Source organism: Stegodyphus dumicola, chromosome 3 (genome assembly GCF_044657685.1).
Source record: "Stegodyphus dumicola isolate Sdum_Otavi_A_Nest chromosome 3, ASM4465768v1".
NCBI lineage: Eukaryota > Metazoa > Arthropoda > Arachnida > Araneae > Eresidae > Stegodyphus > Stegodyphus dumicola.
In genome coordinates, this window is record NC_140770.1 from 12548288 (window position 1) to 12575399 (window position 27112).

The window sequence follows — 27112 nt, forward strand, 5'->3', positions numbered from 1 at the left end:
TATTCATTAAGTATTTCAGAAACGTTTTTTTAGAATTTTATTCGGAATTTTTTTCTTAGCATGTGTTAACCTTGCAAAATTTTAATGTGTCTTCACAATTCGTCAGTCCTATGCAATTCATACCATAGGGAGTTTCCCTTGTTCGCTTATTCGATTCATTACAGCATAAGGGTTGACTACTTTAATTATAAATTAAGTAGGGAATTTCGAAAAAAAAAAAAAAAGTCTAAAACTGAAACACGTTGGACTAGTCTTTCGATTGTCACAACTGACCGTGGTGGTCGCTTTGACAAGGAAGTACCCTGCGAAAAAGAAGAAAAAGATAATTAAAAAATGGGACAGTTCTATTCTCCCGTTCTACTAGGCCGATTGACAACATTCAATTTGGGTTTCCCATGTCTCGAAAGCCCGACTTCGAATACATATTCGATTTACATATAGCATTGTTCTAATGCAGGTATTTTGACAACAAAATCGGACTTTATCTGAAATGATATGCCATTTTTTTCCATATTTAGATTCTACGACTCAAATTATGTCTAAATGTTAAATTTTGTAAAATTTGTTGCGAAATTTACGGAGAAACTCAAAGATTTATCTTGGCGCGTTTGTTTTTCTTTTTGCAGCATGAATAATTCACTTGGCGAACTTCTTAATTTAAAGCAACCTATTTTCCTTTCCCCCCCCCTTTTTTTTTTCATTGTACACGAAAGGAAAAAAAGTCATCCTTCATACTTTCAAATAAATTTAAAAAAGTGCGTAAACCATATTTGGCGTTATTATCGCTTATAACATATATGCTAAATTTCAAATCGCGCCAATATGTAAATTCATCTATATCTTAGAAAATTTTGAAAAAAAATCCTCTAATTTTTTTGCAGGTGTGCCTCGAAGTTCATCTATTTTAAGATGATGTTAAAAATTTTATAGATTACAAAACAAAAATATTTTCGAAAAATTTATAAAACATATTTTAAAATAATACAAATTTTAGAAATAAATCACAAAAAATAGGAGACTTTTATTTGGAATGAAACTAAATTTCGAAATGTGAAAGGAAGAATAAAATAAGTTTATTAAAAAAGAGATATTAATAAATATATACCAAATATAACATGGAGGAGCTTTTCACAGCTAATTTTTTAAAAACTATTTGTACGATTTTTTCAAAACTTGGCTGTTTGGTATAATTTCAGTCGTAGAATCAAAATATGGAAACAAATGGGTATGTCATTACATAAAAAGACCGCGTTTTTCTCAGAATACATGTATTAGAACAATGCTATATATAAGTCTAATATATATCCTAATTCGCGCTTTCGAGACATGAAAACTGCAAGTTTAATTACGTCAATCGGGCCAGTAGAACAGGAGATATAAACTGTCTCCCCCTTTTCTTCCCGCAGTTTACCTAACAAATAACCCTTTGTTATTGAAAATTTTGGAAAAAAAAAAAAAAAATTATGCATACTTTGTACACTTTTATGTATTCATTAAGTATTTCAGAAACGTTTTTTTAGAATTTTATTCAGAATTTTTTTCTTAGCATGTGTTAACCTTGCAAAATTTTAATGTGTCTTCACAATTCGTACTGATTCATCAGAGAAGTTTTTTAATAATTATTGATAATTTAGCAAAAAACGAAGGGGGGAGAATTTTTCTTTCCAAAGCAGTTAAAAGAAAAAAACAAATATGTAAAGAAAAAGATAAATAAAACAATAAGTCAAACCTGCAGGATATGTTCATGAGAGGTTCAGGAACTGCATCCGCTGTACAAGAAATAAACACCTGTTGACCGATATTTACTTCCTCATCGCTGGCAGCTATTATCTGAGGCTCACCTAAGCACAAAAAAAAAAAAAAAAAAAAAAAAAAAAAAAAAAAAAAACCACTCTGAGCACGTACTAATTAGTGAAAAAAACACCTATCAGAAAAATATTTGAAAAATACAATTTTATTTCTCATCATTTGTTTACTTAGTCTATCGAGCATCATTTAATGCTTCTACAAAATAATATTCTGTACTGAAATAACAAATACTCGTATTAATACAAAATTTCATTTTAAATGGAAACAATTATCCATGGTGGATTTAAAAAATATAACAAAATTTTCAAAGTTAAAAAATTTCAACATGATCAGTACATGACAGTACACACACTCTAAAACATGATATTGTGGCTAACATGTGGGCACAATTAGCCAGTTTCTTTTTCTAATGGAAAATCCCTAGCTTCTACCGGCTAGCTTGAGCGAAAAATAATCGAACGGAGTTTCTCGTTGTAGTAAACGAAAACGAGGTTTTTGTCTAAAAAATGCGGTTAGTACATCTGGGTAGTTCTCACTTTCCCTTCTATTAAACGTCCATTTTTTTCCCAAAAAAAAAAGTAGCTAAAATGACAGATATTAATTAAAAACTTGAAAAAACGATCATTTTCGCCCTCATTTTCCCCAGTGGCAACAGTTTTGCAAACTGGAGATGAAAATCTGCTTTATTTCGAACGTTGTTGCCACTGAACGCTTTCAAATCCCAGGGTTTATAATAAAAAATTTCTTCTAAGTTTTACGATTAAATAAAAATAGCATTGACAAAAGATTAAATACATTCTTCCAGATTCCAAAAATTTGTAGGAAGCCATTTCGACTATTCCCATCTTCGCACGACTTTAATCAGCCGAGATATTAATTAAAAACTCCGGAAACATTAATTTTCGCCCTCATTTTCCTCAGTGGCAACAGTTTTGCAAGCTGGAGATGAAAATCAGCTTTATTTCGAAAGTTGTTGCCACTGATCGCTTTCAAATCCTAGGGTTTGTTAATAAAAATTTTCTAAGTTTTACGATGAAATAAAAATAGCATTGCCAAAAGATTAAATACATTTTTTTTCCGATTCCAAAAATTTGTAGGAAACCATTTCGACTCTTCCCATCTTCGCACGACTTTAATCAGCGAAGATATTAATTAAAAACTCCGTAAACATTAATTTTCGCACTCATGCCATTTTTCCGAGTGGCAACAGTCTCAAGCGTTAGAGATAAAAATTATTTATTTCGAAGAGTGTAGCTATTTGCTCGGTTTTAAATAGTAGAGTCTGTTAAACAAAAATTTGTAAGTTTTACAAAATCTATATATAAGGTAGAATGTTTGTGCGTTTGTTTGTTCGCGTTATTTGATTTCTGATTAATCATGATCTATTTTTTGCCACATTTAATCGAATAAAATTGAATATAGGTGAAATATTGGATGGAACTTGAGCTTTTACGACCATTTAATTAGAAAGACGAAAATTATTAAGAACTGCCAGCCATTGTTGCCGATATAATGAGAGAGAATAAGCTTATTTCTCTATAGAAATTTTTTATGTGGGTTCCATATCGCATCAGACTGAAAAATGTATGACTATGAATCTTATTTTTTGCATCGCTATTAGAGACGGATTACAGGGGTATCGTTCGCTCTGTGCTTGAATACATTACTCTCAATCTAACGTAACTAAGCTCTTCGAATTTTTCATGCTTACTCTCATTGCAGATGAGTCCTCTCCATCTTCCATCACAAGCACATGATCCATCGACACGGTTGCAGTGTCCACCATTAGAGCATACGCATGTCTCCACGCAGTTCACACCGTAAGAATTAGGCGGACACACTATAAAAAGAATATGTTTTGCAACATCAGATCATCAATTAATAGTTTTTATAAAATCGAAAATTATTTCTTGTTTTCTTTATACATGTGCTAAAAGTAAATAAATATATGTAATAATAAAATTCCATAATCAAGAATACACTTAAAATTCTAATTGTATGTTCTTTTCAGTTTTTAATGTCGATGGTCTCTTATTTGAAAGTACGTGGGATTAAATCCACAGCCCCGTTGTCAAGTTGTTTTTCCCGCCTTTTCTGCACGTACAGTTATAGAATGTTCTGGAAATATTTAAAGCGAATTGGATTGGCTGACGAGGCTGATATCATTTCTTGGAAGCTCCGCCTTTCCAGAGGCTATAAAAGGATTCGCAAAGGAATATCGGGGGCTTTTTCTTAAATGTCACGATGCACTAAACTTCATACAAAAAGTTATTAGTAATTCTTTTTATTTACTCCGGATATCTGATTTTGTAACTGCTTTTTCTCCTGAATAATAATAAATGGATCCTGTTTTTTTTTTAAACTTATCGTCTGATAATTTAAGCTAGGACTAAAGCTGGTACATCACATATATATATATATTATTAAAAAAAGGAATTTTCACACTTTATATTCTGCAATGAAATATTTCCCTAAAAACTGATTTGCAGAATTTTTGCTGTTGAATGGAGAACTAGCTTAAGACGGTAGATAATTTATTTTAATTAATGATTTTCATAATTTCATAATTCTTTTAAGAAAGGGAGCAAAATTGAGGCAAATATTTTAACAAAATGTATAAATGCTTAATAAAAATACAATTAAAAAAAAATCTGAAAGCTCTCAGATATTATATTACATTAAAACGGGCGTTTTTTCCATTTACAGATACATAGACGTTTCAAGAGCATTAGTGCATTTGGGCTAACGCCACATTGGGCTAAAAATATTTAAAAATAGCATATCTTTAGAATTTCTGATAGATAGTCCAGTGCGCTGAATATAAAAATATTTGTTTTCCCTCTACAGTGTTTTCACAGCTCGCTTTGAAATTCGAGAGATTTTTAATCAAAAATTCGTTAAAGGTTTACAAAATATGAAAAAGGGACAATAAAACAGATTCGAAATTCGGGATTCCAAGTGCCCATGTTCGGGCGGAGGACTATGTTATTCAAAATGTGATTACCCTAATTACAGTTGTTTTCCCCAATGCGAGAAACTAACATGTAAATTCCTCATTATTTAGTTTTTTAAATGAGTTATAGGACGATAATATTTGGTAGCAACAATATGAAAAATGATTCGGGCATTTAAAATGATTCGCCGCAAAATGCTGTTTCGAGAATAGTATCTCTTCTTTCTTCCATTTCCGCTAATAAATTCCGATCTGATAACTTCAGATAACAGTGTATCTGCTCGAAGAGTTTGACATTAAAGTTTCAAAATGTCAAAAAATTACTTCAGAAATTCAGAAAAGAAAGTTATAAAAGGGAAAAGATAGCTCACTCTTATACTAGCATACAGACTTCAATTTAATATCTGAAATAATTTAAAGCAGTTAATGATAAGTCTGCTAGTTTATGATTAGCCGTACACAGCATAAGATCTTACATATATTTAAAATGGGAAAGCCGACTGGTAGAAATCATTTTCCTAGGATATTATTTTATCCTAAATTAACGCCTGTTTTCTTTGCTAATAAAAGAAGGATGTAGAGACATAAGGTATTTTTTGAAAGCAGGGCCTCTGAAATACCGGCTCAGTGTGCTGACCACTACACCACGAAGGCACGCTAGGAAAGCGGAAGAAATACCTTATATATCCCCCTTCTAAAGGGAGACTGGGGTTTTTAGGGGACACAATCGCCAAATCCTGGGGAAGGAGATTCATCATCCGACACCCTTTTAGTTCGGACTGCACTGTAGAGACATTAAGTATTTTTTTTTTTTTTTTTTGAAAGCAAAGGAAATGAAAAATAAGCAAACGACTTAGCGGGGAATCGAACCACGGACCTTTGAAATACCGGCTCTATGTGCTGACCACTACACCACGAAAGCACGCTAGGAAGGCTGGAGAAATACCTTATAAGGAGATAAGGTCTCGTTCCTTTCTTTAACAAAGAAAACAGCTCTTCAAGACATAGCCATGCATTTCATTCTAAGGATTACTTATATACGAAATTTCCAGCAAGAATGTTCCTGAAGTGGCATCAGTTTTATTTTATCATGACACCCAATCCACGAGCTGGAAAAAAAATTGTATTGAGGTACTAAAACGGATATAAATAATAAAAACATTAAGCACTCTGAATTTTGAAGCTCTGAGCATCGCATATGAATCCGTTGTTAAAATTTTCAACCATTAAAACCCTCTAAGCGGCAAGGACGTATATATACGGCCTAGAATATTTGTTGTGATATCTGTAAGAACGTATTTATAGGTGCATATTAAAATATGTCAAAGAAATTAAGGCAATATATCAAAAGTACACAAATCCAGGTATGAAATACCAGAAGAATTTTTACATTAAAATGGAAAAAATAATTTGTTCTCATAGAAGTTTGGGAAAATTTATGCTTTCTTAGCGAAAACCCTAGCCGCTCAGAGGGTTAAAAGAATCAGAAATCTTGAAGAAGAAGAAGAAAAAAAAAAAAAAAAATTCATATAAACTAAGATAGTTAAGTTTCGGAACAATTATTTGCTTTTTCCGTATTTAAAGAAGAGATACTTATTTCTTTCCTTAATCCTCTTTATCGAAAAGAAATTCAAGCATTTTTACATGTAAACATTTCATACGGATCGCATATCTTTATGCAGTCCGCAAGTTTTGTAACACCAAGATAGTACGTATAACACTTACATGTCTGGCAGTCGGATCCCATGTAGCCGGCTTCGCAGTCACTTTCACAGATACCAGTCACCTTGTCGCAAGGCGTCGTTGAGTTTTCATGACAATGACACGTTGAAGCGCAGTTGGGTCCAAAACGACCTGGAGTGCACTCTGTAAGTCATATTTTGAATAATCAGAACAGAAATACATCGCGTAATATGAGAAAACCTGTATCCGATAAAGGGATTGCGTAAAGTTTTCAACTACTTCAAGACGCAATACAAAATTAATAACCGAAGATAAAGAAAACAAAAGTAAAATCACGCTTAACATTCCAGCACGCGCGCGTCGTATTTTTTACGACAAAGGTTATTTTACTGATTTGGGCACGAGAAACGACAGAAATGAGTGAATATCGATAATAAATTTGATAAGAAATAAAATATTAATCTTATTGTTGCAAAATACAAATGATATCACATTCAAATATAAGTAAATTATTTTTTAAATCTTATGTTAGTGAGATGGAAATGCAAAGATGTATTTCATTATAGAAAATTATAAATTTATTATTTAATAATTACATTTTAAAATCGAAGCTAATTTTAATATTCATCGAAGACAAGTATAGACTATAAAACAAGTATAGAAAATGAAGAAATTAAAAAAATGAACATATTAAGTAATAGAATACAGAATTATCATTACCTGCTTGACAAGTGAATCCTGCCCATCCTGCTTCGCAACCGGAGTAACAGAAGCCATCCTTGTCACAGTTCCGATAGCCCCCTTCACAGTGGCAGGTCATTTCACAGTTTTCTCCGAAACGATTTTCTCGGCAAGCTGTATAATAGTCAAGAAAGCAGGATTTAGGAATTCAGAAATATTACGATGAAAATTTCTTAACCCTTTGCACTCGAGAGTTGACTCTCAATCACCACTCGGTTTGACGCGATCATTCGAGCAGTAACGATGATTGGCTTGGGCAGTATCGATTCATGAGTGTATTCAACCATACATGCGTATAAAGCAACTACCGATCGTTTATCTTAAATGCGTTTTTTTAGATGTATTGTTACATATGCGTCTTCGACGTTAGTGCAAACTCAACATTCGCGATAATAGGAATATTATTTTCAAAGTTACGGAACCCAATAATCATGAAATACGATGAAGGAATTAGTTCAAGTGAAAGTAAGTTCGACATTTCGTTGATGAAGATAGAATTTAAGTCTATGCATAAATGACTACTTGACGACAGAAAGGAAAAAAAGCAGTAATGAAGATATCGATGACGTAAGAGCTGTATAAGGAAAGAACTCACGTCTATGCATAGACTACTGACGACAGAAAAGGAGAAAGCAGTGATGAAGCGATGAAATAAGAGTTGTATGAAGGAAGAACTAACGTCTATGCATAGACTACTTGACAACAGAAAGAAAGAAAGCAGTGATGAAGATAGCGATGAAGTAAGAGGTGTATGAAAGAATTAACGTCTATGCATAGACTACATGACGACAGAAAAGAAGAAAGCAGCGATGAAGTAGGAGGTGTATGAAGGAAGAACTAACGTCTAGGCACAGACTACTTGACAACAGAAAGGAAGAAAGCAGCGATGAAGATAGCGATGGAGTAAGAGGTGTATGAAGGAAGAACTAACGTCTATGCATATAGACTACTTGACACTAGAAAGGAAGAAAGCAGTGATGAAGATAGCGATGAAGTAAGAGGTGTATGAAAGAAGAATTAACGTCTATGCATAGACTACTTGACAACAGAAAGAAAGAAAGAAAGCAGTGATGAAGATAGCGATGAAATAAGAGGTGTATGAAGGAAGAACTAACGTCTATGCATAGACAACTTGACAACAGAAAGGAAGAAAGCAGAGATGAAGATAGCGATGAAGTAAGAGGTGTATGAAAGAATTAACGTCTATGCATAGGCTACTTGACGACAGAAAGGAAGAAAACAGTGATGAAGATAGCGAGGAAGTAAGAGGTGTATGAAAGAAGAATTAACGTCTATGCATAGACTACTTGACGACAGAAAGGAAGAAAGCAGCAATGAAGTAAGAAGTGTATGAGGGAAGAACTAACATCTATGCATAGACTACTTGACAACAGAAATGAAGAAAGCAGTAATGAAGATAGCGATGAAGTTAGAGCTGTATGAAAGAAGAACTAACGTCTATGCATAGACTACTTGCGACAGAAAGGAAAAATGCAGCGATGAAGTAAGAGGTGTATGAAGGAAGAACTAACGTCTATACATAGACTACTTGACAACAGAAAGGAAGAAAGCAGTGATGAAGTAGGAGGTGTATGAAGGAAGAACTAACGTCTAGGCATAGACTAATTGACAACAGAAAGGAAGAAAGCAGTGATGAAGATAGCGATGAAGTAAGAGGAATATGAAGGAAGAACTAACGTCTATGCATAGTCTACTTGACAACAGAAAGGAAGAAAGCAGTGATGAAGATAGCGATGAAGTAAGAGGTGTATGATAGAAGAATTAACGTCTATGTATAGACTACTTGACAACAGAAAGGAAAATAGCGATGAAGAAAGAATTTGCGTTTAGGCATAGACTGCTTGATGGTGGACAGGAAGAAATCAGTCATGAAGATAGAGATGAAGTAAGAGGTGGAAGAAGAAGAAAAATCAAGGTAATAGTGAATGTGAAAGCCCCAGTGATTCCTAAGAAGTGACAGAAAATTAAGAACTGATAACGTGCACAGAATCCGAAGAAATACCGCAAAGAATACTATTTGTATCCGGAAAAAGACCTGCAGGACTCTGAATTATCTTCAAACATGAAAAAAAACCACTATCATCTAAAATTAGCTCTACGAAATTCACCAAATATGAGGAAAATGTCACGAGTTGCTGGTTTGTCCAAGTGAAAAAGGCCTTGAGTGCAATGAGTTAAATCTGCTGCATATAACAGGTGCAAAGAATAGTTTTTACTGATCTTTTGATCTTTGCCATGTACACATGCATGCATATGCATGATATCTTTTGAGTTACAATCAGAAAACTGATATTCGCTCTTTCACTGATAAATACACTGTTCATCATAATTAAAGAATAATATGTGAATAGAAAATAGTAAATCTAATAGCTTTAGATTAGCAGATGCAAAACGTTTTATTACTGGCACATAAAGTTTCTATCAGCAAACGAATTGACTTTTTCTGTAAGCTATATGATAGTATGACGCAAACTGCAATCATTATTAGCAGCTAATAAACGTTGCCTTAATCAAATTTAGCGACAATTGGTTTATTAAGACTGCAATGCAGAAAAAAACATGGAATACTCTACATTTTCTCTCCAAAAGGATTTTTAGTTTCTGTAGATTGGCATGTGCTAGGAATATCGGAAGCTGGTTAAATTCAACAGGCTGCTACACCCACTGGAAATTTTAATTCTAGCAAACTGTAGAGTTGATTCTTAGAGCTCAAAAAGATTAAAAAGAAGTGTAAGGCTAGATAGCAAATACAAGCGTAGTCAAATATCGTCAATAACTGCTCCTTTTATTATTCGACAAGCTGCGATGTCATTGCTGTGGGTATTCTCAATGGGATGCATCAAACAAATCAATAGCTGTCGCTATCTTGACTTCTTGTGCGCTTGGAAAGCGATGATACGTAAGATGACAATGAATAATAAAAATCCGATGTGTATACCATATGACTTCCTTGTAAGGAATATTAAATTATACACATTTTTTCTTGCATTTCGTTTAAACTTATTGGACTGAAATGAATCTACTTCGTCGACAGAGCATAAACCACAATAGAATAAATGCATTCTTTAAAATTCACTCTATTTGTTTACCATAGCGACACTCTGGCGCTAGAGTCACTTAACAGTATTATACTTCGTTCATATTATAACTCAGAATGCACAAAATTTATATCATTTAAAGAATTATCTAATCGTTGCCACATGTTCTGTTCAAATACTGTAATAAAGTTAGAACGATGTATAAAAGAAATTAAGCAAACAAAACAAAAAAGAAACAGTTTTTCACAGACGATGGAGTACTTCTCATTCAATTAATTCAGTTCTCATTTCGAAACAAAGCAAAAATACATAAAAACTCAAAATATCTATATTAAAAATTACGAAGTAAATCTTAAACACTTATTTCCTCGAAAAAATTGCAGAAAGGATTAAGCATGATTTAATTGGCAATAATAAATGAAGGCGTTATCTTTGTTGATGCGAAGCTTAGTCTCTCTAGATTGGCAATAAATCTACTATTCTGCTGTTTCAATTGTAAACAAATATGTCCGCCATTTTACTTAAAAATTAGTCTTAGCCACGCTTTTAAATTGTTGATAATTGTACAAATATTGCTTTCAGATTTACTAAAGGCATAAAAACCTTAACCGGAAGATAATAACAACACAATTCAATCATTTTTAAAGCAAAAAATGCACAATTTACAAACATATAAGTAATTTAACCCTTCTCGCGTCTACGTCTTAGTTGTCTGAACTCAGCGGAAAGTCGCTACGTAGTTCACTAGATTCTTCAACGTTTTATCTTAGACAAAAGGTGAGGAACATCACAAGAGTACAATAATTAAACTTCTTCCTCTCATTCTGCAATTGCATTTATTAAAACAGCCGTCTGCAAGACCTTTTCAAATTTTAGAACAAAAATATAGCATAAACGTGGATGAGTAAACATGGTAACATGCTTGTTTTCTGAAAAAAGATATTACGTTAAAAATGTTTCCAGTGTTGTCCTATATCAAAAATGTATTTCTGAAAATATTCCTTATTATCAGATATTTAAATTTTAATTAAATGCCTTCCACGACTTCAATAATATAAGTATGATGTTTTGTAGAATTTTTATAGAAAACTTAACATTTATGTCTTACTTCCACATGATGGACCTCCCCATCCGTCTTCGCAACCGTATGGGCATTGTCCAGTAATAATATGGCAGTGTTCGTTACCAGCACAATGACATTCTTTCTCACAGCTGGGACCGTATGTGCCCGGAGAGCAGAAGACCATCGTCGTAGTTTCGACAGTATTATTTGCGTTTGGATCTGTTGGAAACAAATATTCATATTACTACAATAAGAAAAATCTGAGATTAAGATTATACTATTTCTTATAGATAGAGTGGTTAGTTTAAGCATTAAGTTACTCAAAGACGGTAAGGAATTACATAGCAATGCCAGAATAGAAACGCAATCCTCGTGTACTAATGTGCAAATAAGGAAACACAAGAAATGAAAACGAGAGTGATGTGCATACAACAATAATATTTTAATCAGCAAATCGCTACATTTGTGATATTCAGAGGTTACAGTAAGTATTAGCAGCTAAGCTGTGTCAGCTACGGACACAAGCGTGACATCCGCTTTGCAGAGAATCACGGGCTTTTCCGAAAGTACTGGAGTTTTACGGATGATCGCGTCAGCTACTCAAATGCTTGGGACAAGATCGTCCTCACTGGCCACAGGTATTTCCTTCAACAGTCTTTTCAGGTAATCCCAGGAAAAGAAATCCAAGCAAAAGACAGGCAAGTGTGCAGGCTAATGAACATGACACAACGACCAATCCCTTTTTGACCTTACTTTGAATTTGTTACCAAACGAAAAGAATAAAATGGGCTGGAGCGCCAGCATGTTGGAACCACATATCGTTGCGCGTGGCTGCTGGATGCTTTGCTCATCTAACAATCTGGGCAAGACTTCCTCCAAGAAAATCTTATAATATTGTCTTATCAGACATGAGATGTGGGCCCAGTAAATGGTCGCCAACAATTCCCGCCTCAACCTTGATGGATAACCGATGTTGCTCTGCAACTGGTTGGTACTCCTGGGGTTGTCCACTGCCCAAACATGTGCCTTACGTTCGTTGTAGCAGCCTTCTCTGCTAAAGTATGCCTCGTCGATGAACAGAATAACAGCCGGAAAATGGGACTCCGTCGCACACTCCTCCATATACCATAATAAATGCAACTCGCGGTGCGTAATCAGAAGGAGGGAAATAGTTGTTTATACGATCTGCTCATACTAAGTGTTCATGGTTCGTGGATAAGTGGTTCGAGTGCAGGATTCTCCAGATGGTGATTTGGAAACAACAAGGTTTGTAGCAATCGCTCGTGTGTTGCCATGTGAATTCCTTTTTGCATAACGAAGCACCATCTCTTCTACTTGTGTCCACGTGGTTCTTTTCCGAATTCTTGTGATCTGTCCTGAAAGATCCCATGCTGTACAATGTTGGATGTAGCCAGGCAAAATATCTGATAATTCTGAAACCGCTTTTTCGGATACTGTACAAGCTGTCTAGAGTACTGTATAGGCGCACAGCGGCTCGTGCTAGATATGTAATAACATTTGCTACATATGTAATAGCATATGCTGCATAACAAAACCATCTTCAGCTACCGCTAATGTACATGTTGCGTATGTATAGCAGTACATGTTGCATATGTAACGGGCGAATGTTCTTATGTAGTATGTGCAATTAGATATGCTACATATGTGTACCTATGCTATATAACGTAACCACCTTCAGCTGCCTAAGTGCAAATGACATTTGCACTTAGGCAGCTGAAGAGGCTGCTTCTGTATTTAAACCATCGAAACTAGTCCTGCAAAATTTACAAACATTATGCTCATTCTTGTTGTTTAACTTCTACAATAATACGTTACTAGTTAATATTCTACGAAGGCATAACTGTCTACGACGTTGCTTTAACCTTGAAAATAATGCTGTCGCGCAGGTGTAAGTTTCAGCCAACTTGCGAGTTAATTATTTCTGTGTAGACTTTGGCTAACTTAAGGGGACTCATACACCTTAAACCGCTTATGATCTTCGAATATGTGACTGTTGCAAGAATTGGGATATTTTATTTATTTTAAAAGCAATTACTTCCAACTTTTTACAGCTGCCTACATAATATAACTGTTTTGGAAACTAGTAACCAGAAAGTTTGTGTTGCCACAAATATTTTTGTAATGTAATCTTCTTTGTGACAAAATATTTCGCCGTGTTTCCACCTTGCGCGCATGATATTTTAAAAATGGCTAATGGTACATACTTGAAATTGGATGAAATTTTTTATATGGGCACTATTTTCTAACTGAATCAACAATCTGATGAATATTTTAATATTGAAAAATTTTATGGGCGAAAACATTAAAATTTTTTTTAATAAGATACATTTTATAAACTCAACTCAAAATCAAATAAAAATTTAACATGAAATTTTTAGAATTTTAGGTTCACAGTAGTTTCCAAATGTTATAAAAGCTATATATTAAATTTGGAATTAAATTATGAAACAGAATGTTTTAAACTGTGCGCGCAGGTTGGAAACATGACGAAAAATGTTGTCACAAAGCGGATTGAATTATACAAATATTTGTGGCAACACAAATTTTCTGATGACTATTTCAGAAAGCAGCTATATTATGTAGTCAGCTGTATAAAGTTGGTAGTAATTGCTTGCAAAATAAATAAGTTATCTCAATTCTTGCAACAGTCACCTATTCGAACATCTTATGGGTTTTAAGTTGTATGAGTCCTCTTAAGACTTAGCTTTAGTTTAAATTTGAATTCCTTACTTTTGAGTTTAGGCTCAAAATTCTGGCTTTGTAAGCACAAGGACTGCCTTAAGTTCAGCTTTGCGTTCTTAATAAAAGGACCTTTTACACTCTTCTTAGTTTCTGTTTGATTAATAGAGTAACATCTGGATTTAGTGTACGCTACCTACAAGAATGAGACTCTACAAGTTGTTTACTTTTCGCCTTTGAATGCTTTTTCTCCCATGTTAAAACTGAGTTTAATTTTCATCACTTTCCAACATTTTGATTTTTTTGTACTAGGGTTTTATTGTTAGTTTTACGTAGAAAGGAGGTTTTAAGGAATCTCAAAACTACAAGCAAAAGAAATCAACTTTGTGTGTTAACATTTGATCGAGTGGATTCTACCGATCTCATTGCTCTTTCGATTCTTCTCGCTGTTCACTCTAATCTCGCTAACCATTCTCGATCCCACTGCTTGTTCGATCGCTTTTTGTTCCATCCTCACTAACTGCTCTTGATTCTTTCCTCATTCTGTGCTTTTCACCACGATTGTTGTCAGTAAGCGGTGAGTCATAAAAAAAGAACTACTTCAGTTCAGTGAGGAAAGGGTTCTAATCCTATCCCATAAAAGCGCGGTTTTTGCCCATCGCTGCTTAGCTGTCACACTTCTACTTTCGTTAGCTCTCGCCAGGATGCAAATCAGTTAACGTGTTAAAGAAGAGAGTTCTTGAAGCTAAGAGAGAGCGAGCGTTTGGCAGCGACTCTAAATTTTCACCCAGCTGTTAGATTTATGTGAATCGGCTTTAGCCTTTGCTAGCCGTGCTTTCTTCGTCAGTGGACTTAAACCAAACTTACAATAGGACTTTGCGTTATGAATAGAGTACTTTAATTAAATTTACATCAAAACTTGTGTTCCGTCAACTTCAGGTAGCGGTGATTTGTTCTATACTATATGAGCTATGTAGTTGGTAGAAGTTATAATAATAAAAGAGTTTATTTAAAAGGTTTATCTTAGTTCGTCGTTATTTTCCTTGGAAGATAACGACGGGGCGATAAGTCGCGTGTTTTTCTATGCGGAGTCAGAATTTAACATCGAAGTATATTAGTTCCTTACAAACCTTCTATTTGACAAGAATTTCCTCTCCATCCTCTTGCACAACCGCCGTCACAAGCACCTGTTATTCGGTTGCAAGAACTAACTCCGAAAGCACAGTGACAAGGCTGCTTGCAATCAGCTCCATACCATCCTGGTTCACAATCTGAGCGATAAAGTAAATGAAATTAAAAAATTATTATTATTACATAAAAATTTGTAATATATTACATTATACCAACAGAAATTTTCAGATTGAAAGAAACAGGCTAGTCTGAGAATGTATGAGCCAACGTTTTATTTATTATATACTGCAAAATATAAATATTAATTGCGCTTAACGTATTTACTCGCATATTTCCACCTTTTTTCTAACTATTAATTTAATCGCTTTAAGCATAGCATATTATAAAGCACACATACAAGCGTACTAATATATATTACACATACTGACCGCTGTCTAACTTTTAACAGTACCGGAAAAATCCCTAAAGGGAACACCAAACATTAAATTTAAAAAATCTGATGTGTACACCACATGACATCCTTGTACGGAATATTAAATTATACGCATTTTTCTTGAATTTCGTTTAAACTTATTGGATCGAATTAAATCTACTTCGCCGACAGCGCATAAACCACAATAGAATAAATGCATTCTTTAAAATTCACTCTATTTGTTTACCATAGCGACACTCTGGCGCTAGAGTCACTTAACAGTATTATACTTCGTTCATATTATAACTCAGAATGCACAAAATTTATATCATTTAAAAAATCATCTAATCGTTGCCACGTGTTCTATTCAAATACTATAATAAAGCTAGACCGATGTATAAAAGAATTTAAGCAAATAAAACAAAAAAGAAACAGTTTTTCACAGACGATTGAGTATTTCTCATTCAATTAATTCAGTTCTCACTTCGCGACAAGGCGAAAATACATAAAAACTCAAAATATCTGTATTAAAAATTACGAAGTAAATTTTAAACACTCGAAAAAATTCCAGAAAGGATGAAGCACGATTTGATTCGCAATAATAAATGAAGGCTTTATTTTTGTTGTTGCGAAGCTACGTTTCTCTAGATTGGCAACAAATCTACTACTCTGATGTTTCAAATGTAAACAAGCAATGGCCGCCATCAAAAAATTATTAGCCTTAGCGGCACTTAAACAACTTTAAAATTGTCGATAATTCTAAAAATATTGCATACAGATTTACTAAAGGCATAAAAACCTTAACCGGAAGATAAGAACAACATAATTCAACCATTTTTAAAGCAAAAAATGTACAATTTACAAATATATAAGAGTAAAGAAACTGAGATCACTGAGCAGATTGCAACCAAAATACGAGGTACACATCTACATGTTATAGCAGTCCTATATACAAAATTTCAACGATCTGAGGGTACTTGTTTTTGAGCTATGCGAGATACGTACGTACGTACATACGTTCGTAGAGACGCCACGAGACCTAACCAAAGACGCCTAAACCAAAGACAACTAAGTTTCCAGCGCTGAAAAATCCACCCCAAGCTACATACAGCGAGAAATTAAAAAGTAAAATTACGCCCCCACCTAAGGACATAAGCGACGCTATGGCATGGATCCAAGATGATAAGATCAATGCATTCCTAACCTCAATCATTTCGTGCATAGGACAAATCAGAGCTGCAAAAAGTCCAGCAGAGAAATTACAGACAGGTTTTCAGGCAGCTAAATAATGGTCCTCATAAATTTCGCCGAATCGGAAAATAAGAAAAGTACAAGCACACCTCCGACGACGGACCAATAAGATTGCAGGAAATTCACGCAGCTAAATTCTCGATCCCACATTTCCATTTCTGCCTATGCTTCATCTATGCAGCAGTGAAGTCACCGTCTTTTTACTTAGTCGGAGTGGCTCCGAATCTGTTTATACATAAGGCTCATCATCGCATCATCGAGAATTCTCTTCTGGAATTCTCTGCCAACATCCATCTATGTCATAGTAGGAAAGTCATGTTTTTCTCCACGCGTCACACGCAAGATGAGGCTTAAGCCCAGCGGCCTGTTTTCACGTGCTTACGCACCTGAACCTTCAACAGCAATGTCGCAAAATAATTTTAAAATGAGCATATCTTTAGGATTTCCGATACACACTTCCGCGCGCAGCACATAAAAAGATTTTTTTTTTTTTTTTTGGTCCCGTAGAGTGTTGCCATAGTTCGGATTTAAATCGGTGAGTTTGTTAATCAAAAATTTGTTAAATTTTACAAAATATGAAATCGATAATAAAACAGAAATTTGGATTTTTCAGATGCCCATCTTCGTAGTAGGATTACGTCATTCAAAATTGGATGGCTCTGGGTACCGTTGTTTTATCCCAATGCGAGAAACATCCATACATTGATGCAGATTCTTCATTATTTAATTTCTTCAAATATAATACAGGGCGACAGTATTTGGTGGCAACGATTTGAAAAGTGATACGCCGTTTATAAGGTTCCGAGCAGCAAAATCTTAAGAATTCAAATGGTACAAAAGAAGTTAAGAAATTGTTCCTAAAACAAATCATGCAACACTTTTTATATAATTAAGACATAATATAAAAAAATTACAAAGAAATAAGCAATATTCCTTAAAACAAATATTAATTATCCTAATAAATAAATTAATCAACTTCCTGTTGCAAAATCTTAAGAATTCAAATGGTATAAAGGTTTTATTCCAAATGGTTTTATTTCCTAAAAAAAAACCATGCAAAACTTTCCAAGCAATTGATAACATGAATAAAAACAAAAACCTCTGCAAAGGAAAGTATAATTAATAACTTTTATCTCATATTTTCAACAGTCAGCAGTCCAGTATACAAAGTATTGAATGAAAAACTGTTGCCAAAACTTCTAAAAGAATGAAACTAATCAAAATGATGCGATTTCATCCAAAAAGCTAAAATAAACGAATCTGAGTCGAATTTTGAAAAATCTCGTTTGGAAGTGCATTGACTCTTGCCTAGATGCACCTATGTACCAAATTTCGTAGCCCTGGGTCTATTAGCTTACACTCAGCAAGAACAAAAGACACGCAGAGACAGACTCTTTCTTTTATTATATGTAGAGATAGAGATTACATTTTTAAACTGTATTACATTGGTACTATAAATCAGAAGTTTCTAAATCATGTGCTGAAAACAACTAGGAAGGAATTCCTGCAAGAGGGTTGAAATATACGAGCAAATATGGTATTTAAAATCAGGTAAATAAGAAAGCTGTTACAGATCTCTTTTATAAATAATTATATCGTAATGACTAAGGACGATATTTTGTAATTATTTTGAAAGTAATTTAAACATTGGTACTCACGTATTACCCATCGACCGTGAAAGTTGGCGGAGATGCTGCCAAAGCAGCGCCAATCTTTCCTGCGCAATTCCAAACTGAATTTCTAGCTTCATCTTTTACAATCAAACATTCGCCAATCTCTCAGAACAATTTATTAAATAGCCACAGTATTTAACCCACTTCATTTGTAAGCTTTATATAAAAGGGCTTTGTTGCTATTATTTTGTTACGCCTTCTAATTTTACCAGAAGCTCTACTTAGAGTTCTTTCCTTTGGTAATTATTCCATCTCTTACTGTTTTCTTAGTCATATCCATGAATACTTTTGCCCATTCAACAGATGCTAATTTTCTCCACCAACAGTAAATAAACAGACGCAGTCACAAATGTTATTCTATAGCTCGCGAATCAAGTTCCTTTTCAAACACTCTGAGGAGTCAAAACATTATAGCCATCCCCACATTTTTCAGTGAACTCGTGTGGATAATGGGCAGGACAAGTGATTAAGTGGAAATGATGTTTAACTGTTGTGGAGAAAGTAAGGAATCATTCTTGCACTTACATTTTTTGCGAGTTATTGGAGAGGCTTCCGATTTAAGTGAATTTGAAGTGAGGCAGATTGTAATAGCCCGAACACTCGTACCATGTTAGTCACGATTCCCCGTTGTTAGTATCTAAGAAACGGAGATAAATGATAGTGAAACCAGCGGTAGACGCAAAAGTATTGGACGTGCACGCCTCATCAAAGATAAAGAACGACATAGACGGTCCCGTTTGGTACAGCGCCAGACAGTGGCTCAGCTGACAACTCAGTACAATGCAGGTCCAAGCGGCTAGCGTTTCCGAATACATAGTTGGATATGGGACTGCAACAAACCCCGAGTGCAACAAACTTCGCACTCGGGTGCCTCTGTTGAATTAGAACTGCTACGTTCCTCCCGGGGGTGTTGACGTAGAGAACTCTGCGAAGATACTGGCTAGGATAAGCGATAAGCGACGGGGCGTGGGCACCATCCCTTTACCATTATGGTTAATTGGTTTAGCGCCGCGTCCACCATTATCTAGAATCTGGTCGAGGGAGCGCATGGGAGCCTCGCAGAAGGCTCGCAGACCCAGCGCCTGATTCACCCGGTTGGCAGTCATACTGACCAAATGCCACCGGGGTGTAGTCTCATCCAAAGTGCCCGGACCCAGCGTTTGTTGAAATTCAGAAATAAATGCTGTACATAGCCATACTTTCTTTCCTTTCTTTCCACCGACAGCGAGGCAGCCGGTCCACTGGGTAGTTAGCATATCGGCCAGGTAGCCCCGCTGACGGAAATAACTTGAACAAAAGACACACTTATAAATACATATTGTGCTCAAGACGACTGCTGGGGGCAGTGCAAACAAATGCTGGACGAAGACGATAGTGCATGATGGAAGAAGGGTGCATTGCGGGCGTGAAGAACAATTCCAGTTACATATTTACAGAGTAATGGATAGGTGGTTACAAATACTAAAAGTAATAAGAAGTAAAAAAACTAGAAAGTAAAACAATGCATAAAATAAAAAAAAAGGCAAAACAGTGGAAACAATACATAAAATAAGGCAAAATACATAGTTCAAGGTTCATAATTCAAGGTTTACAGTTCAATAAGATAAATATATACAGGGAATAAGAAAAGCCGAATAAGCTAACTTAAGATAAAATTAGTTCGCTACAGGTACAGAGCATACAGGGGCTGTGCTGGTGACGAGGATGGTGGCTGAGAATTACTCCAGCCTGTCTGAGATTATGCGAGCAATGTTTATGCAATCGCATATGCGTTTCAATGCATTGCGATTTTTTGAAGTACGAGTAGCTTCGGCCCATGCATGGATGTGGTTTGCTACTGGTTGCCTAAGATGATATTTAGCGGTCTCTCTGCAAGCGAACAGATAGTGGTCCGGATCTCCTACCATCCCGCATGAGCAATGCTCGTTTTCGCGTCGTCTGAAGCGATGCATGTAAGTCATGAAGGGACCATGTCCTGTTAGATACTGAGTGAAGTGAGACGAGCCAGATTTTAGAAGCCGGCAGACTTTTGGAAAAAATCTGTAAACTCTTCTGCCGGTGGTTTCTGTCTCCCACAGATGTTGCCAACGTTTAAGTAATTCTCTCTCGAGCTCAGCTTTTAAGAACGAACCCGAGAGAGGCACGTCAAGTGTGCGAACGTGGGGGTCAGTTGATGCTCTTTTGGCTATTGCATCTGCAATTTCATTACCCAGTATTCCAGTGTGGGCAGGTACCCACTGAAGTTCAGGCCTATAGTATTTAGGTGTTCTTAGTAAGAGTTTTTGTATGGCCCTGACGAGTGGATTTTTACTACATTTGCCTTGGATTGCCTGGAGGCTAGAGGCTGAGTCTGAATATATACTGGAATAGTTATTTTCCAGTGCGTAGACAAGTGCAGCTTTTAATGCAATCAGTTCAGCCTGAAAAACTGAGTTGTGGTGCTTAAGCTTTCTTTCCCATGTCTTTAAGATCTGGTTCCCAAGAAGAACACAGTATCCGCTACCGGTGCCACATTCTCCTTTGGAACCATCGGTGTAGATTGCAGCGGCGTTGAACCACGTTGGTGACCTGCAGTTAATCGAGATATTGAATTCGGCCGGGTGGCAAGGTGGCTCGGGAATGCTTTGCTCATAGTCAGTATAAACATAAGTCCTATCCCATAAACTTATTGTCTCTTTGAGTCGGAGCACTCGCACTATTGCACTCTCGCGATGAGCTAAGAGATGCAGAGGCGGTAGTCCTGAAATCACGTTTAGAGCATTAGTGGGCGAGGTTTTATATCCTCGGGTAATGCTCAGGAGGAATGGTCTTTGTGCTGAGCGTAGCAGATTCTCCATTTTAGTAGTGATCGTTATGCCCCACATGGAGGCTCCATATAGTGCAATACGTTCAGCAACTACAGAGTACCACGTCTTAAGCATCCTCGAAGAAACTCCCCATGTTGGTGCTGCTGTTCTGAGCATGGAATGAAATATCCTGTGAAGTCGTGCCTTGACCTCCTTTAAATGTGGCATCCAAGTCAATGTGTCGTCAATTATAACTCCAAGGTACCTCAAGTTTCTGACTATTTTAATATTTTCCCCATGAAGGTTGATGCACGGGGTTCTTCGATGGCGCTTCCCTGGACAGATAAGCATACCTTGGGTTTTTGAGTTGGCAATAGTTAACTTATGGTCATTGGCCCATTTGGCCATCTTGTCCATTGCTTGTTGTGCCCTAGTCTCATATGCGTTGCGGCTGTGCCCTTTGGTTACCAGCAAAAAGTCATCGGCATAAGCCAGTATTTCCGTGTGAGGATCTGTGTTAAAGAGAGTCAGCGCTGTGTCCGCTACAAGATTCCAGAGCAGTGGACCCAGACAGGATCCTTGAGGACAGCCTCTATTGATGGAACGTGAGTGCACTCCTGCGTCCGTAGTGGCTTGTAAGCGGCGATCACTTAGGTAGCTGTAAATAAGGTCAAAGAGAATCTTAGGGCTACCCATGTCCTGTAATCTCTTCAGTACATCGGGCCACCACAACGAGTCGAAAGCGCCCTGTATGTCCACAGAGATAATGAGACTATGTTGGTTATTTATTCTGTTATTTGCTATTAATTTTCGTAGGTGCTGCAGCGCGTGATCCACCGATCTGCCAGGAATGAAGCCGTATTGTTTGTCATTTATGCTTTGTACAGACAGGATATAGTGTTTAAGTCTTTGAAGGACGACTCTTTCTAGTACTTTACCCAAGGCAGGAAGAAGGCAAATAGGCCGGTAAGACGTTGGTACATTAGGATCTTTTTTCGCTTTGAGGAAGAGCACCACCTCACCAAGTTTCGTGCCGGCTGGGAAATATCTGTTGCGCCAACACGCAGTGATGTAGGCATGCAGTAACTCCGGATGCATACTGTTAATGGCTTGCAGAATGCCATCATCTATCCCATCAGGACCTGGTGCTTTATTGGTGTTTAACGCTTTAACAATGTCGCTTATTTCTTTGGCGTTAGGCAGTGGTTCAAAATCTGTTTTCTTGGTATTGTAATATTGCTCAACGCTGGCTCTGAAATACATAGCCATACTGTACCTAGGCAGTCTCGGCCGCGGGGGTATAAAACTTATGAACCTAGTGGTTCTGGAGGCCCCAGAAAGGTCACTCATTGACCGGGCAGGTGGTCTGGCGAGTCCTAAAGCGGTATGGCTCTAGTAGCATGGATGGGGGGTAGCGTCGTGGAGTTCGCTGGGTAATGTCCCACTGCGATGGGCAGCCTGAGCGACTGACAGGTAGCAAATTGACGACCAGTGTTGCTATAAGAGATGCGTCCTTGTCTCCAAGGTGCGAGGGCGGAGGTTGAACCTCTATGCCTGGTGCTAAGGGGTGAAGGAACTCATCGCGCTTTTCAGTCTCGCGGTGTGAGGAAGTCTTATGTGTCTTAGCACGTTTGGTTATAAATATTTCATATATGACCCTTTTGTAACAGGACTGTTACCTATACGGTATTCAAATTCTTCCCAAACATGTCTCAGCATGTCCATTTTAACATTCGCAGTAGTTACTGGAATGCATTAAAATCGTCCAAGCTTGAAGAATAGGAGGAACGTATCCTTGTTCCTTACTCTATCCTAATAAAAAGTAATCACATTGTGCTGAACCTAGAGTTCTTGATCGCATATCTACCAGAGCAATTTCTAGTCTATTCAATGGGCAATCTAATAAAGCAGATTTTTATTCGTGCCCTGTTTTAAAGTAACGCTGTATAACGTTAACAAAATTTTCTTGTTTTCATATTCAAACAAGCAAAAAAGTTTTTCCTACTGTATTAGCCGCCATATTATTCGGCAATCATTATCAATACTCACGAAGTGCCGACGCTACAGAAGAAAGACAAACAAAAAGGCTGTTAATAAAACGGTACAAAACGCTTCCTCTCAAACACAGACACTTTTCGCTAGTTATTTAATCTCTTTCTTTGGAGCTATCGTTTTATATTTGCTTGGAAAGTGCTAGGTATGGCGTGTATTAGATGCCTGTGTTTTACTTCTCAGATGGAGTCCAAAACTTTCTAACTACCATTTTGCTTTGTGTGCTAGAATCGAATGGAATATGATTTGCTTATTACTGTCACTAATGTGCTTTTTGCGATCCTTAATAGCTCTCCTTCTACCTACCAAAGAGCCTGGGTTCGAATCCCGGAGAAGACATCGTTGTAAAAGTCCGTCCCTTCATAGAACGCAAAGGCGGACGCCTATTAGGTTCCTCCACAATAAAATGGCCACCACTTCTGACTTAAGAGTTGTCAATGCTGAATAGGTATGTGCTCGCTATCAGATTAACAAAAAATAATACTCTTTCTGCAATTAAACGCACTCGTATTAGGATTTGTTCCAAAGCAAAAAGCAAATCATGTAACACCACTCCAAGTTATGCGGCGTGTTCCTTTTAAGGTCTTCAGCTTCGTCGAATCGATTTCAAATTTCAACTTTGAGAAAGGGAAAATATGTCGTACGAAATGCGGGATCTAGACTGTAGGGCGAATAAAGAAGTGTAGAAAATTTTCGACCAAATGTTAATTAAGACTTCTGGGCGAACTGGTGCATTATCATTTCGTTATTTCCAAACTATCGTTGCTAAATCTCACCCTACTCTAGCTTTAAGTGATCCAAAACTTCACGACTAGTGGTTACTTTAATAGCCGGATTCGACTCCACGAGTTCTTTGTGTACCAGACTTACGAATATTGTTACAAAATGTTCAGGCGCGGTAAGATAGCTTTCCCGCAAAGCAGTTTTAGGGTTGCCATAAAATGGCAAGGTTAGGCAGGGTTGCCACAGTTGGCGATAAATCGCTCATTTGGCGACAAAATTAGCGATATGCCATGGACGGATGGAAAACCTTCTAGAAATAATTCTTACCGGTTTAGCCCAGAATGTTTTCGAACACAAGCCAAAAGCTATATAAACCGTGCTGGTACGCGGAGAGTCAGTTAGTGTCTTGTGTAGTTAGTATCGAGTTAGTCAGTCCGTGCGGAGTCCATCGAGTTGATAGTCAGTCAGTGAGTGCCTAGTGCCGAGTATGTCGTGGAGTGCATCGAGAGAGTCTCTTAGAGTATCGCGGGTTAGTGCAGAGTCGAGTTTGATCTTAGAGTGTGTTGAGCTCCGGGAACGACTGAATCGAGGAGTCGAGTGTATTGTCGAGTGCATCGCAAGTTGTAGCATAGAGGGTCTCGAGAGTACGTGAAGTTCCGAGAACGACCGATCAGAGTCGGGAGCTGTACTCTGGTGCTTTGCAGTGAATCTGTCTCCGCTGTTGTAGCCTGATAACCTGAAGGCTGTGTCGCTGATTGTGTCAGCGTGTTTATAGTAGATCTTCGACGACTGTAAACGAACTTTTGGAGCTGTCCTGATTAATATTGGTAAACAAAGTGTGTTTCGATACTTCATCTAGTAGTGTTGTTATTATTCACTCCAAATCCGCACGAACTCGTACGTACGAACTTGTAAAGAAGAAAAAAACGCAACAATATGAAAAAAATTCTTAATCATCTGTGAGACAGTGAGCTCAATCATACTCGCGTGTCTGTGATAAGCAATGCTTGCTGCTTCAACCACGCAATTTGTTGCAAATGTAGGCTGATTTTTCGCCGATTAACCGAATAACATTTCTCTGCACGTTCTTTCGCTTCAGCCATTGTCTCAAGCAAGCAAAAATGGTCAAACCCTTTTTAAAAATAATTGTATCGCATGCTTATTAAGCATTAATACGGCTACGTTTCTTAACCTGAATTATACATTCTTTCCCTCCTTTCCGCATGCCTTCGTCGTGTAACTGCGTAGAAGTATGCTCAACGAGTATTCAAGAAGGAAAGAGCAGGTCCAGTCCCGACGAGGTCATTTATCTTTGTATAACAAGAATGCGTTCATCAAATTACATGGAAAAAATAACTTAGAAATATTATAACTAAAGTAATTCTTTGGGACATTCAAACTTACCTTACCGTGAAAGCCTAAAGGACATTTGAAAGAATTTTGTTGAAATACTCACGTTCCATGCATTTTGAGCCTTTGAATCCTGGCGCGCAGGAGCATCCATAGGGATCTGGCTTGCAAAAAAGATGCAGAGCGCACAATTCATCTGTATTGCTGGTATTCTGAGGGGGAGAACAGGACTTGCTGCAGTCGGCGCCGAAGTGATTGCCTCCACAAGCTGCAATAATTTTATCAAATTAAAGAGTTCTGATTTTCGCCATATGTTCAGTTTATAACTTTAGTCTTAACATATTTTCTCGGTATACAGACTTTGAAATGGTCATAAAAGGAAAACTGCTGGACCAAATGTTATCAAACTTGGTAATCGTAATAAGGGAGGTCATAGGATTTTTATTTTTATTTTTATTTATTTATTTTCCAGTGGTAGATTGTGAACAATAACAAATGTAACCCAGTCCATTGATCTATACAAGGCCGGATGTGGTGGTCTCTTTATCATGGAGGCACCTAATAGGTGGGCCACCATCGCCTTTCCTATGAAGGGATGGACAATTACAACCATGCCTTCTCCGGGATTCGAAACCAGGCCCTTCGGGCTCGCAGTCAGCTTCCCTGACTACCTGCCCACACACAGCACTTAAAAGCCTCAAGCAACCAGGAGCCAGATTCTGGCCAAATTGGTTCCAGAATCGACAAAGTAACAGAGTTGCCCAGCGGAAACTGAAAACAATAATTGACTACTGTACTAGCAATTACTCTTCTGACACTGGAAGATAGTAGTCATAAAAGTCTATATAAGCTAGTACAATAGGTCAGCAACAGAGTATGTGATATGTATGTACAATATGTAATTTTGTATTTATGCTGTGCCAGGTTTTCATAAATAAAGTTCGTACCGTATCTGAACGCTGTAATGTATCTGTACATGTTTATATCTTTTATTTATGGTACCTAATTCATACTAAGGATCACGCGTACCTCAATGGCATGCTTCTTGTAAACTTTAACTATCATGATAACGTATATGTATGGGTGTATATATCAATATGAGTGAGAGTATGCATACTTTTATTTGTTTCGGAATATCTATGTATGTAAGTGTGTACTATATATCTGTATATGAGTTTGTATTTATATGTATACACATGTATTTTGATTGTATTCTTCTTCAAGTGCCTTGTATGCACATGTACATATTTCTTTGTACATTGTTGTACTCTTCTTCAAGTGCCTTGTATGCACATGTATATATTTCTTTGTACATTGTTGTACCCTTCTTCAAGTGCCTTGTATGCATATGTATATCTCTTTTTTGCATTTTATAAATGTCGTCTGCTCAGCCGGGGCTGTCCAGGGCTGCGGCCTGGTAGCTAGTGGTTGACTCCCACCGAGTTGGTAACCAATTCTGCATGGATACATCTATACCTGGGTCGGAAGCCAACTCAGCGGTTTACCTTACCTTACCTTCCCTGACCACTATACCAACTGGACGGCATTAGGATTTTTATTTTCGGCTAAAAACAAAAAAGTTAAAAAATTCACCACCAGGGGAGTATTGTTAAACGAAATAAGACATCGGTTTAAAATGTGTTTAATCGTTTCTGAAATGTGTTACAAAGCATGTTCAATGTGGCATCCGCCATTTTCTGAAAGTAAGTTAAATCGTTTTCCTGCA

The 27112-nt window shown here is 36.8% G+C and overlaps 1 protein-coding gene across 1 annotated transcript in view; it reads right to left on the reverse strand.

The window, feature by feature from the left end:
* The window catches only part of LOC118201809 (receptor-type tyrosine-protein phosphatase mu-like), a 213955-nt gene that overhangs the window by 150509 nt on the left and 36334 nt on the right, over nt 1-27112 (reverse strand). Inside the window, exons 6-12 of the mRNA XM_085812574.1 lie at nt 25493-25654; nt 15139-15279; nt 11354-11527; nt 7166-7300; nt 6488-6628; nt 3521-3649; nt 1730-1841 (exon numbers count right to left, since the gene is read on the reverse strand). Coding sequence (XP_085668700.1) covers nt 1730-1841; nt 3521-3649; nt 6488-6628; nt 7166-7300; nt 11354-11527; nt 15139-15279; nt 25493-25654 — 994 coding nt within the window. The remainder of the gene's footprint in view (nt 1-1729; nt 1842-3520; nt 3650-6487; nt 6629-7165; nt 7301-11353; nt 11528-15138; nt 15280-25492; nt 25655-27112) is intronic.